At 44.8% G+C, this 11,643-nt stretch overlaps 1 protein-coding gene across 1 annotated transcript; it reads left to right on the top strand.

Annotated features, from left to right (window-relative positions):
- On the top strand, positions 1 to 654 carry LOC136469835 (uncharacterized). Its single transcript, XM_066467877.1, has one exon. The coding sequence runs from the start codon at positions 1 to 3 to the stop codon at positions 652 to 654; it is 654 nt and encodes a 217-aa protein (XP_066323974.1).
- The last annotated feature ends 10,989 nt before the right edge of the window (positions 655 to 11,643 follow it).

Genomic DNA, 11,643 nt, shown 5'->3' with positions numbered 1-11,643 from the left:
ATGGGCAGGAGTGGTGGCTCCGGTGGAGGAGGGGTTCCCCCAAACCCTAACGTATCGGATCTCCTCCAGAAGCTCAAACTGACGGAGGAGGAGGTTGCCGTCCTGGAATTCAGTGAAGATGAAGATGATGCAGATGCAATGGTGATGGTGGAGTATGCCTTGTTCGGTAAAGTACTGTCCCCGGTGCCAGTGCATGTGAGTATTGTGAGATCGGCGATGAAGCGGGCGTGGGCTAACCCGATAGGCCTCAAGATTAGGGCGATCGGTGATAAAGAAGATAATCTATTCATGGTGGAGTTTGGCAGCCCTCATGATATGGAGAGGGTTCTCGTCGGTTCACCAAGGATGGTGGGAAAATACTCGGTCCTGCTGCAGGAGTACGATGAGAAGCTTACCACGACAAACGTCAAGTTTGATTTGGTAGTGCTCTGGGCTCGCATCCTGAACCTCCCTCTTGGTTGGATGAACCGCTCAAGAGGCTCTAGAGCAATGGATCTAATTGGAAGGGTGATCCAGATGGATGTGGATGGAGATGGGAAAGCCAACGGCGCGTTCCTTCGTGCTCGTGTCGTGATTCAAATCGATAAATTGGTGAGGCGGGGAATTTTGCTTCGAGTCAACAAGAACGAAGAACCTAAATGGTTCAAAGTTTAGTATGAGAGACTCTCCTATATATGCTTTCACTATGGCTTGATGGGGCACTCGGATGTGGAGTGTCTGACGCTGGCTGCTCGGTGAGAAGAGGGAAAACTTCCATACGATGTTAACCTACGTGCTCCAGAGGAAAAGAAAAAGCGACTGCAATCCTTTGCTGCCGCTGCTGCTGAATCTTTTTGTAGTGGCTCCTCATCGGGCTTTAAGCAGCCTAGTCAATGGGACAGATCAGGGGGCACGGATCAAGGTCTGCTGATGGCTCACGCCACTCTGAAAGCCACGTTGGGGATTCAAAGGAACTTGAGATCCTGTCCTCGATAAAGCAGAATGCTAGAGATGATGGGTATGAAGCACTGGGTGCTAAACCCACCATCAGCAAAACCTTAGCCTTCCAGGCAATGGATGAAGACTAGCGATAGGGGCCGCGCAAGAGAAAATCGAAGGTGCCAACTAAGGTGGTGCAAACACCTGATCTACACATTCCCATTAGAGGAGGATCTAGTGCTCTCATCCCTACGGGCCTAGTGAACGCTCATGTCAGCCAATTGGATGACGCTGGGGACAGTGTTAGCAGCATGAACGAAACATTGAAGAAACAAAAGCGGGGCAATTCTCAAAATGCAGGATCGGCGGTGGCTACGAGTGGCAGCCCCCGCCGGGCACAATGAAACTCTTATGTTTGGACTGCCGGGGTCTGGGGTGATCCGAGGCAGTTCAAGAGCTCCATAGCTTGATATAGCTACATGGCCCTAGTTTAGTTTTTCTTTCTAAAACTCGCATTTTCTTTGATCGGGTGGATGGTCTCAAGCAATCCCTAGGCTTTGCTAATGGCTTGGGAGTGGGCAGTTATGGCAGAGGGGGTGGCATTGCGCTTCTGTGGACAAGAGATGTAGATGTGAAATTCAAGAGTTATGACAAGATGCATCTAGATGTTGAGATCCTTGATCCAAGAACGCGAACGCCACAATGGAGATTTACTGGCTTTTATGGAGAGCCAAACCGTGTTTTGAGATATAGAATTTGGGAATGTCTCAGGTACCTAAATTCCCACAGCTTGCTTCCATGGCTCTGTGCGGGGGATTTCAATGAGGTCTTAAAGGCACACGAATAATTTGGCGGTCAGCCTAGACCAGAACGCTAGATGGATGGTTTCCAGGATGCGGTCCAGGATTGTGGTTTCATGGACCTAGGGTTTATCGGCTTGCCATATACCTAGGACAACAGACAGCAGGGCAGGGACAACGTCAAGGTGAGGCTTGATCATGGCCTAGTGACGATAGTGTTCCTAGATCTCTTTAATGATGTCAAGGTTCATCATGTACAAACCACTGAATCAGATCACTGTTGCTTGGTCCTTGAGTGTGCCAAGCGGCATTCAAGAAGGAGACGGCAACAACGCCAATTCAGATATGAGAATATGTGGCACCAGGATCCATCTTACAATCGAGGTATCGAGGAGGCCTGGCTCGATCCTGGTGATCATGCCTCCCTCGGACAGGTGACTGACCATCTTGGTAGGCTGGGCCAATGCCTATCAGATTGGGACAGGAACACCTTTGGTTCTGTCAGGAAAACTTTGGTGTAGCTACGTGTGGAGCTGGAGCGAGTTAGAGGACAGTCCATTAGCATGGGACCATCTAGTGAGGAAAGAAGACTCATGAAACAAATTTTAGAACTTCTTTCTAGAGAAGAGGTCATGGAGAAGCAACGATCTCGAATTGAATGGCTTGGTGAAGGTGATCGCAACACGACTTTTTTCTAGGCCAAGTCAAAGGAAAGAGCAAGGGGAATTGCATCGACTCTCTCCTCCATGATGATGATGGTGTGCTGGTAATGGAACAGGATGATCTTGAGAAGGTGGCTAGGAACTTCTATGCCGCACTTTTCTCAGCTCAGGATAATTTGCAACCGGAAGCAATCTTGGAGCACGTTCCAAGCAAGGTGACTAACAGTATGAATGAGAAGTTGTCACAACCTTTCTCAGCGGAGGAAGTTCACCGAGCTCTATTTATGATGGGTGCAAACAAGGCCCCAGGCCCGGATAGACTCACAGCGGGTTTTTTCCAACACCACTGACAGCTCCTGGGGCCAAGTATTACAAGTGCGGTGTTGTATTTTCTCAATGGGTGTGATATGCCTCTGGCAGTCAATAACACTACCCTTGTTCTCATCCCCAAAGTGAAAACCCCATAGGAGATGAAGAATTTTAGACCGATCTATCTTTGCAATGTCATCTATAAGCTATGCTCGAAAGTGATTGCCAACAGATTGAGAAACTATCTAGATGAGATTGTTGCAGAGGAGCAGAGTGCCTTCGTTCTAGGTAGACTTATTACAGACAATGTCCTTATAGCCTATGAGTGCACACATTACCTAAAAAGGAAGAAAGGAAAATCGGGTGCATGTGCAATTAAATTAGACATGGCCAAAGCCAATGACAGAATTGAATGGGCAAACTTGAGAAGAATCATGCCGGCTTTAGGTTTTTGCGACAGTTTTGTATCAGTGATCATGAAATGTGTGACATTAGTATCCATGTCAGTGAGAGTTAATGAAGTATTAACTGAAACTTTCAGACCAACAAGAGGAATTCGTTAGGGCGATCCCATCTCCCCCTACCTATTCCTTCTCTGTGCTGAAGGTTTATCATGCTTATTGAAGTTGGTGGGGCCAGTGTATCTATCTAGAGGTGTGCGCGTGGGTGTCCATGCCCCCTAGATATCGCACCTACTCTTTGCGGATGATTGCATAGTCTTTTCAAAAGTTTCGTAGAGGGGGGCCTCAAGGCTGCAACAGCTACTTGATGTCTATAGTAGAGGATCGGGGCAAATGGTGAACCGTGATAAGTCAGCGGTCTTCTTCAGCCAGAATTGCTTCGATGAGATGAAAGTGGAGGTTCGGGAGACACTGAACATTGATTAGGAAGCATTGGCAGAAAAATACTTAGGGCTACCTACAACGGTGGGGCGATCCACTACAGAAGCCTTTGAGTACATTTCGACGAGGATCAGGAAAGCAATTGGCACATGGAGTGGTAGGGAGGCAAGTTGGGCAAGGAGGGAGGTTCTTCTCAAATCTATCGCGCAAGCCATACCAACCTACTCTATGAGTTATTTTCTACTCTCAAAGACAACCTGCAAGAAAATGCGCTCCCCCATAGCAAACTATTGGTGGGGCAGCTCAGCAAATAGCAAGAGAATGCACTAGCTAAAATGGGACCGGCTTACCTACCCAAAACCCTTGGGTGGCATGGGCTTTAGAGACATGAGGAATTTTAACCTCGCTATGCTTGGTAAACAAGGATGGAGGCTGCTGACAAAGCCGGATAGCCTTTGTGCTAGGGTGTTGAAAGGTAGATACTATCATGATGGGAATATTCTGACAAGCACCAGGAATAAGCATGCAAGTTAGACATGGCGTTCCATTCTTGTCGGGCGTGATGTGTTGATGAAGGGGCTGATTAGGAGGATTGGCAGTGGGGCCTTGACTCATATCTGGAGGGATCGTTGGCTCCTAGACCATTTCAGAGGTCAACCAATCACCCAGAGGATGGGCAACAGGTTGAGCAAGTGGCCGACCTATTGTCGGATAATGGACAGTGGAATGCAGACCTCATTACGGAGATCTTTTTTCCGGTGGATGCAGCTGCAATCATGCGCACTTTGGCAAGACCCCAACAAGAAGATGTGTGGGCTTGGGAACTAGAATGACATGGTTGCTATTCAGTCAAATTGGCTTATCGATTGCTTGATGAGGCACGCATTGGTGAGGCGGTGGGTTTGGAAGCAGATGGCTCCGAAAGTTTAGTATGGGGCAAAATTTGGAAACTGCAGATACCTCCAAAAGTCAAGGTGTTCTGGTGGAGGGTGATTCATGAATTCCTCCCATCTCGCTAGGTACTGCATCGCAAGCATGTGGAGCCGATTGCAAACTGTGAGGTATGTGGTGCGGAATCTGAATCCATTAGGCACACGCTGTTGGAGTGTTCGATCGCAAGGGTGTTCTGGGAGGCGACAAAAACCAATATGGGTGTGAAGTTCACAGCCGTGCATCAAGACAACTGGGCTCATGACCTTGTAGAGGGAAGAGCAGTTACCGGAGATGGGTAGCAGATCATCATGATCGGAATGTATGCGCTCTGGACGCTACATAATAAGAGAAGACATGGTGAGATACTACCGCCAGTTCGGGTGGCGATGCGGTGGGTGGTGGACTTGGCCTATGATCTTTGACAAGCAACCCATCACCAAACGCCACCTTAACCAGCAACTCAGCAATTGAGGTGGGAATGTCTTCAAGATGGTTGGCTCAAGTGCAACACAGATGGGGCCTTCTATGACCGATCAGGGCAGGGAGCTACCGGGGCAATCCTCTAGGACAGCTCTGGTAATTTCATCAGAGGTAGTGCAAAGTGGTATGATCACTATCTTGATGCCCTCATTGTTGAAGCTCTAGCCTGCCGGGATGGGCTGAGACTAGCGATTCAATTTGGAGCTCAGAGAGTCTGGCTAGAATCCGACTACCAACAACTCATTCAGCTATGGCAGGTGGGATCTAGTCAGAGATCAACCATTGCGACTGTTCTATAGGAGATTCGGGAGCTAAGCCTAGTGTTTCTTGAGTTTAATTTTTCCTTTATACCCAGGAATTGTAATAAGGTAGCACACTCGTTAGCTAAGAGGGTCATGGCTGATACACGAGCTGGTTTGTGGACTTATGCTCCAGCTTATGTATTAGACGCATTGACTGCAGATTGTAATTTTGCTCCCAATGAATGAATGAATCTCCAAGTCTAAAAAAAACATAGTCAGATATGACCTCTCTGCAAGAAGACAACATGAGCAGTCTTCTTAAATAGGCCCAAGAAAACTGGAACATGACAACAAACTATAACTAAAAAAATATTTAGCCTTTGGGCGACTGATGCTAGTGATGTTATTATGCTAGAGCAACATCTATTAATTCATTCATCCTGACCACCCTCTGACCAGCCTCTGCACAATGGACTCACATCTCTGAATATGAAACTGATTCAATAAGCAATTATGGGAGTCTCTTAACTCTAACTATAGCCTTGTACACGAGAGAGAAGGGGTCATCATCACTCGAACTATAGCCTTGTATTAGACAAAGAAGAGAGCAGCAACATCCGTGCTAGATATGTCGAGGAAGGAAGATAGCATGGAGCGCTTTACCATGGCGGACTAGACTAGCGGTGCCGACAGTACATGGAGCTCGATGGCCACTACCTTGGATGCGCAGAGGTGTCGTCATCCACGACCGCGCCACCCCGCCTCGGTAGCTCACGCTAATGCGTCGCCGTCCAAGAGCCACCCTCCACCTCGGCCGCGCTCGCACCACGCCGCTGCCGTCCATGGCCGCACCACTCCGCTTTGGCCGCGCAGATGCGCTGGCGCCGCTATAGGTGGTCAGTAGTAACCATAGGATCATAGATCTAGCCATAGCTTATTCTATACGATATAAAAGGGAGACACAGTACATCCTAAACATGTATAGAATGAACTAGCGAGAGACAGAGAGGGTAGGGAGATGGTGGTGAACCTAACACCGCGGAGGGGGAGGGTTCAACGGACGCCATTGGGTTCATTGATGATGTTTGCACACGGACAGCGATGGTCAGTGAAGATCGACGGCGACGTAGTGCAGCGGTGGAGGAACTTTCCATCACTGGTTGCGCCCCTCACTTAGATCGGGTTTAGGGTTTGTCGGTGGGGAGGTCGGCTCAGGTCAACCTCATGATTAGAGCCGCCGCCCCCACCTCTTTATATAGCGTAGGGTGACAGGGGCCCTCCAGCCATGGTGGGCTGGGCGCCCCCGATCAGGGCGCAAATCAAAGGCCCAACTGGGCCATTGGGTCCAGTTAGGTTAGAGATCAATCTAACAATCTCCCCCTTGATCTCTTTCCATCTTTCACTTTCATATTCTTTACTTTTGTTCATTCCATTATAGATTAGCGCATAGAGCATGTCTCATCATCACGGTCCATTACCGATAGATTTAACAACTATAACACACTACTCTGTTCTGAAATAGATACTTATCTTTGGGCCTTCTTTTGTCTAGGAATTATAGGCTTTCCCTTAAATCCATGCCGGCTACATGTTCTCTGAACACGTTAGGGTGGTAAGACTTTTGTAAGCGGATCTGCGAGCATCTTTACTGTACTTATATGCTCAAGACTTATGACTTGATCCCAGACTTTATCTTTCACAACATAATACTTTATGTCAATGTGTTTGGCAGCACCACTTGACTTATTGTTGTGAGCATACTGTACTGTTGGATTATTATCGCAGTATAACTTTACTGGTCTATAGATGTCGTCAACCACCTTTAAACCGGGTATGAACTTCTTTAACCAGTTCACTTGCCCCGTTGCCTCATAACATGCTACAAACTCGGCATACATTGTGGACGATGTAGTGACGGTTTGCTTTGAGCTTTTCCATGAAATAGCTCCCCCTGTGAGAGTGAATATATATTTAGACATGGATTTTATATCATCTCCTGCATAATCAGAATCTGAATATCCCACTATATGAAGTGAATCAGATCTTCTATACGTCATCATGAGGCCTTTCGTTCCTTGCAAATAATGCAAGACTTTCTTGACCAATTTCTAGTGTTCTATTCTAGGATTGCTCTAGAATCTGCTAAGTAACCCGGTAACAAATGCCAAGTCAGGGTGTGTGCATACTTGAGCATATTGTGAGCTTCCGACAGCTAAAGCATATGGAACCACTTTCATTTGATCGATCTCATATTGGTTCCTAAGGCATTGAAAATCCCCATATTTGTCGCCCTTGACTATAGGAGCAGGTGAGGGACAACATTTGTGCCTACTGAATTTCTTTAAGATTTTCTCTATGTATGCCTTTTGTGACAGTCCTAATACCCCTTTGCTTCTATCTTGGTGAATCTCGATCCCTAGAACGAATGAAGCTTCACCAAGATCTTTCGTATCAAACTTTGAGGACAAAAACTTTTTTGTCTCCAGTAGTAGACTGACATCACTACTAGCAAGTAAGATATCATCCACATACAGGACAAGGAAGATAAACTTCCCATTCTTAAACTTTATATAGACACAATTGTCCTCTACATTCTCTTTAAACCCAAAATTCTTTATTGTCTGATCAAACTTCAAGTACCACTGTCTTGAAGCTTGTTTTAATCCATAAATGGATTTCTTTAGGCGACATCCCATTCGTTCTTTTCCTTCCATGACAAAACCTTTCGGTTGTGCCATGTAAACATTTTCCTCCAAGTCTCCGTTGAGAAATGTCGTCTTTACATCCATCTGATGTAATTCTAGATCATAATGTGCCACTAATGCCATTATGATTCTGAAGGAATCCTTACATGAGACTGGAGAAAAGGTCTCATTGTAATCAATTCCTTCTCTTTGCGTAAAGCCTTTTGCCACAAGTCGGGCTTTATATCTCTCTATATTCCCTTGAGAGTCAAGCTTTGTCTTGTAGACCCATTTACAGCCTACTTATTTTGGCTCCTTTAGGAATTATCTCTAAATCCCTAACTTTATTGGCATTCATTGATTTCATTTCATCTTCCATGGCCTCAAGCCACTTTGATGAATGATCACTTCTCATGGCTTCTTCAAATGAGGTGGGATCATCCTCCATTTGAAATTCCTCAGTGTTGTACACTTCATAATCAGCAGGAATAGCTGATTTTCTAACTCTTTGAGACCTTCTAGGGGCCTCCACATTTGGCACATCTTCTGTTTGAGGCTGTTGTTGCTCCCCCTCATTTGTGACAATAGGTTCTATAGGATCCTAAAGAACAGGTCCCTCATCATTATTCATTGTTGCCATAGGCGGGATAACAACAGGTGCTGGCACCACAGTGTCTTGCACTGTCGGTGCAGCGACAGCAAGGTAGTGAGAAAAATGGCTCATGAATCATCGGAGTGGGTGCATACACCTGCTTCTCTTCAAGGTCAATTTCTCGAGCTACCATGCTCCCCCACATCATTTCATCCTCTAGGAAGATAGCGTGTCTCGTTTTCACAAACTTTGTATGTCTATCTGGATAGTAGAAACGAAAACCTTTTGACTTTTCTGGGTAGCCAATGAAATGGCAACTCACTGTTTTGGGATCTAGCTTCCCAATATTCGGGTTAAATACTTTAGCCTCAGTAGGGCTTCCCCAACACATGCAAGTGGTTAAGTGAGGGTACTCTTCCTGTCCACAACTCATATGGTGTTTTGGGCACCGATTTACTTGGTACTCTATTGAGAATATGAATGGTAGTTTTTAATGCCTCCATCCATAGGCTCAATGGTAAGGTGGAGTAACTTATCATACTATGCACCATATCTATCAGGGTACGATTGCATCTTTTAGCTACTCCATTCTATTGAGGTTCGCCCGATGTTGAATATTGGGCTACTATGCTATTCTCCTGTAAAAACCTTGCAAAAGGTCTAGGAACTTGGCCATATGGGGTATGCCGACCGTAGTACTCCCCTCCACGATCGGACCTGACTATCTTAATCTTTAAGTTGTGTTGGTTTTCAACTTCTGCCTTAAATATCTCAAATTTATCCAATGCTTCTATTCTTTCTTTGATTGGATAAATATATCCATAATGGGAGTAATCATCTGTGAATGTTATGAATGAATCATAACCATCCACACTCTTTATGGGGAAAGGACCATAGATGTCTGTGTGAATAATCTATAGAATTCTCGTGCTTCATTTGGCATCTTTCTTAATTTTCTTTACATACTTTCCTTTTATACAATCTCTGCATTGTTCTAAATCTGAGAGCTCTAATGGAGGAAGAATATTATTCTTAACTAGTCTTTCTATTCTCCCCCTCGAAATATGGCCTAAATGACAGTGCCATAATTTCGACAACGCATCGTGAGCTCTCTTTCATTTTCTATTTACATCCACAGACGAGGATACATTCACATTGTCGCATGCAACATTCCCATTATCGCATACAACATTCACATCATCACGTAGTGATAACAAATAAAGCTCATTTTGTAAGATAGCATTACCAACACATGCATCATTATATGTTATCTTACATTTGCCATTTCCAAAATGGCAATCATAACCATCGTTGTCCAAACATGAAACACTAATCAAATTCCTCTGTAGGGAGGGAACATAAAGAACATCTCTAACTATGAGGTTGAAACCATCAGCTAGCTCTAGAGAAAGATCACCAATGGCTTCAACTTCTGCTTGGACTCTATTTGCGACTTTAACGTGTCTTTCAGCTTCTTTGCGTAGTCCTCATCGAATGGAATCCCTATAAAGAATTAGCAACATGAACAGTTGCACCTGAGTCAATCCACCAAGTAGATTTCAAATACTATACATATAGGGATTCATTTATGAACGTAATAATGTTCTTACCTTTCTTTGCCATAATCATCTTTAGGTAATTGGGACAATCTTTCTTATAATGTCCCATCTTCTTGCAGTGGAGACATTAATCTTTCTCTATTATGAACTTGTTTTGCTTGAGGCTGATGCAGCATGGGACCCTTTCCATTTGACTTTGAGGAGAAGTTGGCATTAGTATTCTTTTTCTTGTTATCTTTCAGATAATTGATAGTGCCACCATTGGCAGCTTTCATTCTCTCCTCCTCTTGCACACACATAGCCATGAGCCTCTCCATGTCCCATTTCTCGGGCTGTATGTTATAGTTGACAACAAAAGTGTCAAACTCTTTTGGCAAGGAAGCAAAAACCAGATGGATAAGGAACTCATCCTTGAGAGCCAGATCTATTGGTTTTAGCTTGGATGCCAAATGGCTCATCCTTAGTATGTGCTCTCTAATGCCACCATTGCCTGAGTATCTCTCTATCACCAGCTGCTTTATCAGCTGGGTAGCATATATCTTTCAAGAGCCAGTGAACTAACTCTTTTTTCTTTCTAGATACTCAGTGACAGTGTCACACTCTGGGATTGAGCCCATAATTGCAGGCTCAATCGTGTTCTTTATCACAGCCAAACACTTCTTGTTGGCAGTGACCCATTTCCTATGTTTAAGGTCATAGGACATTCTTTGGGATGCAAAGTTCCTCTCTCTGATTGCCCAGGCAGCATCAGCCTCGTTTGTCTTCCGCACCGGTGCCACAGGCTCTGTGGGACATAGTGTGGTGACTACTTAGTCCACCTCAGCGAGGATAAAAGCCAGGTTGATCTTTTTCTTCCACTCAATGTAGTTATCACCTTTTAGAGTGGGGATTTCTTTGATACAACTCATCAAGTTGTATCCGCCTAAAAACACAATTCAAATAATGTGAGAACATAAATGATAATAATAATAATTGTATGCCATATTTCCAATGTTGGTTAAAATTAAAACATACAATTGTTCTCTACACTAATTCTACATCACCGTTGGGCAGAAATAGAATTAATGCAAGACAAAATATCATAATATTGCCATTAATCAACGTTGGTCAGAATAATAACAATATTATAATCAATTAAAACATATCCATTTTTCAAAATTAAATTCTTCAGTTGGTTCGAATTTAATAATAAAATAACATCTTTAAATACGCATCGGAAAATAATTCAATTTCATGAATTTTACCCACAGGAAAATCCTCTTTTCTATTTTCTTTTGAGCCAATTTTATTTTCCAATTTGCTACAAAAAAGAAAAAAACAAATTTGGGCTCATTCTTACTGTTTCGGCCCAAAACCGGCAAAAGCCGGCTCGACCCATCACTACACGCGTGCGTAGGCCGCACCCAGGCCGCAACCTGGGCCTGGGCCAGCAAAGCTCCACGTGCCTGCCTAGGCCGGGACGCTGGCCCATTCAATCTCGTCCGTCCGTCTAGATCCGACGGCGACCCGCATGTTTCGCTTGGAATAAAACTCGACGCAGCACGCCCCCGAGGAAAACCCTAGCTCATTCTTTTTGGCCCTCTCTCTCTCTCTCTCTTCGCCTCACTCCGCTCTCTCTTCTC

This window comes from Miscanthus floridulus, chromosome 8 (genome assembly GCF_019320115.1).
Source record: "Miscanthus floridulus cultivar M001 chromosome 8, ASM1932011v1, whole genome shotgun sequence".
Classification (NCBI taxonomy): domain Eukaryota; kingdom Viridiplantae; phylum Streptophyta; class Magnoliopsida; order Poales; family Poaceae; genus Miscanthus; species Miscanthus floridulus.
Note: the sequence above shows the minus strand (reverse complement) of the source record. Positions and strands in the feature narration are given on the sequence as shown.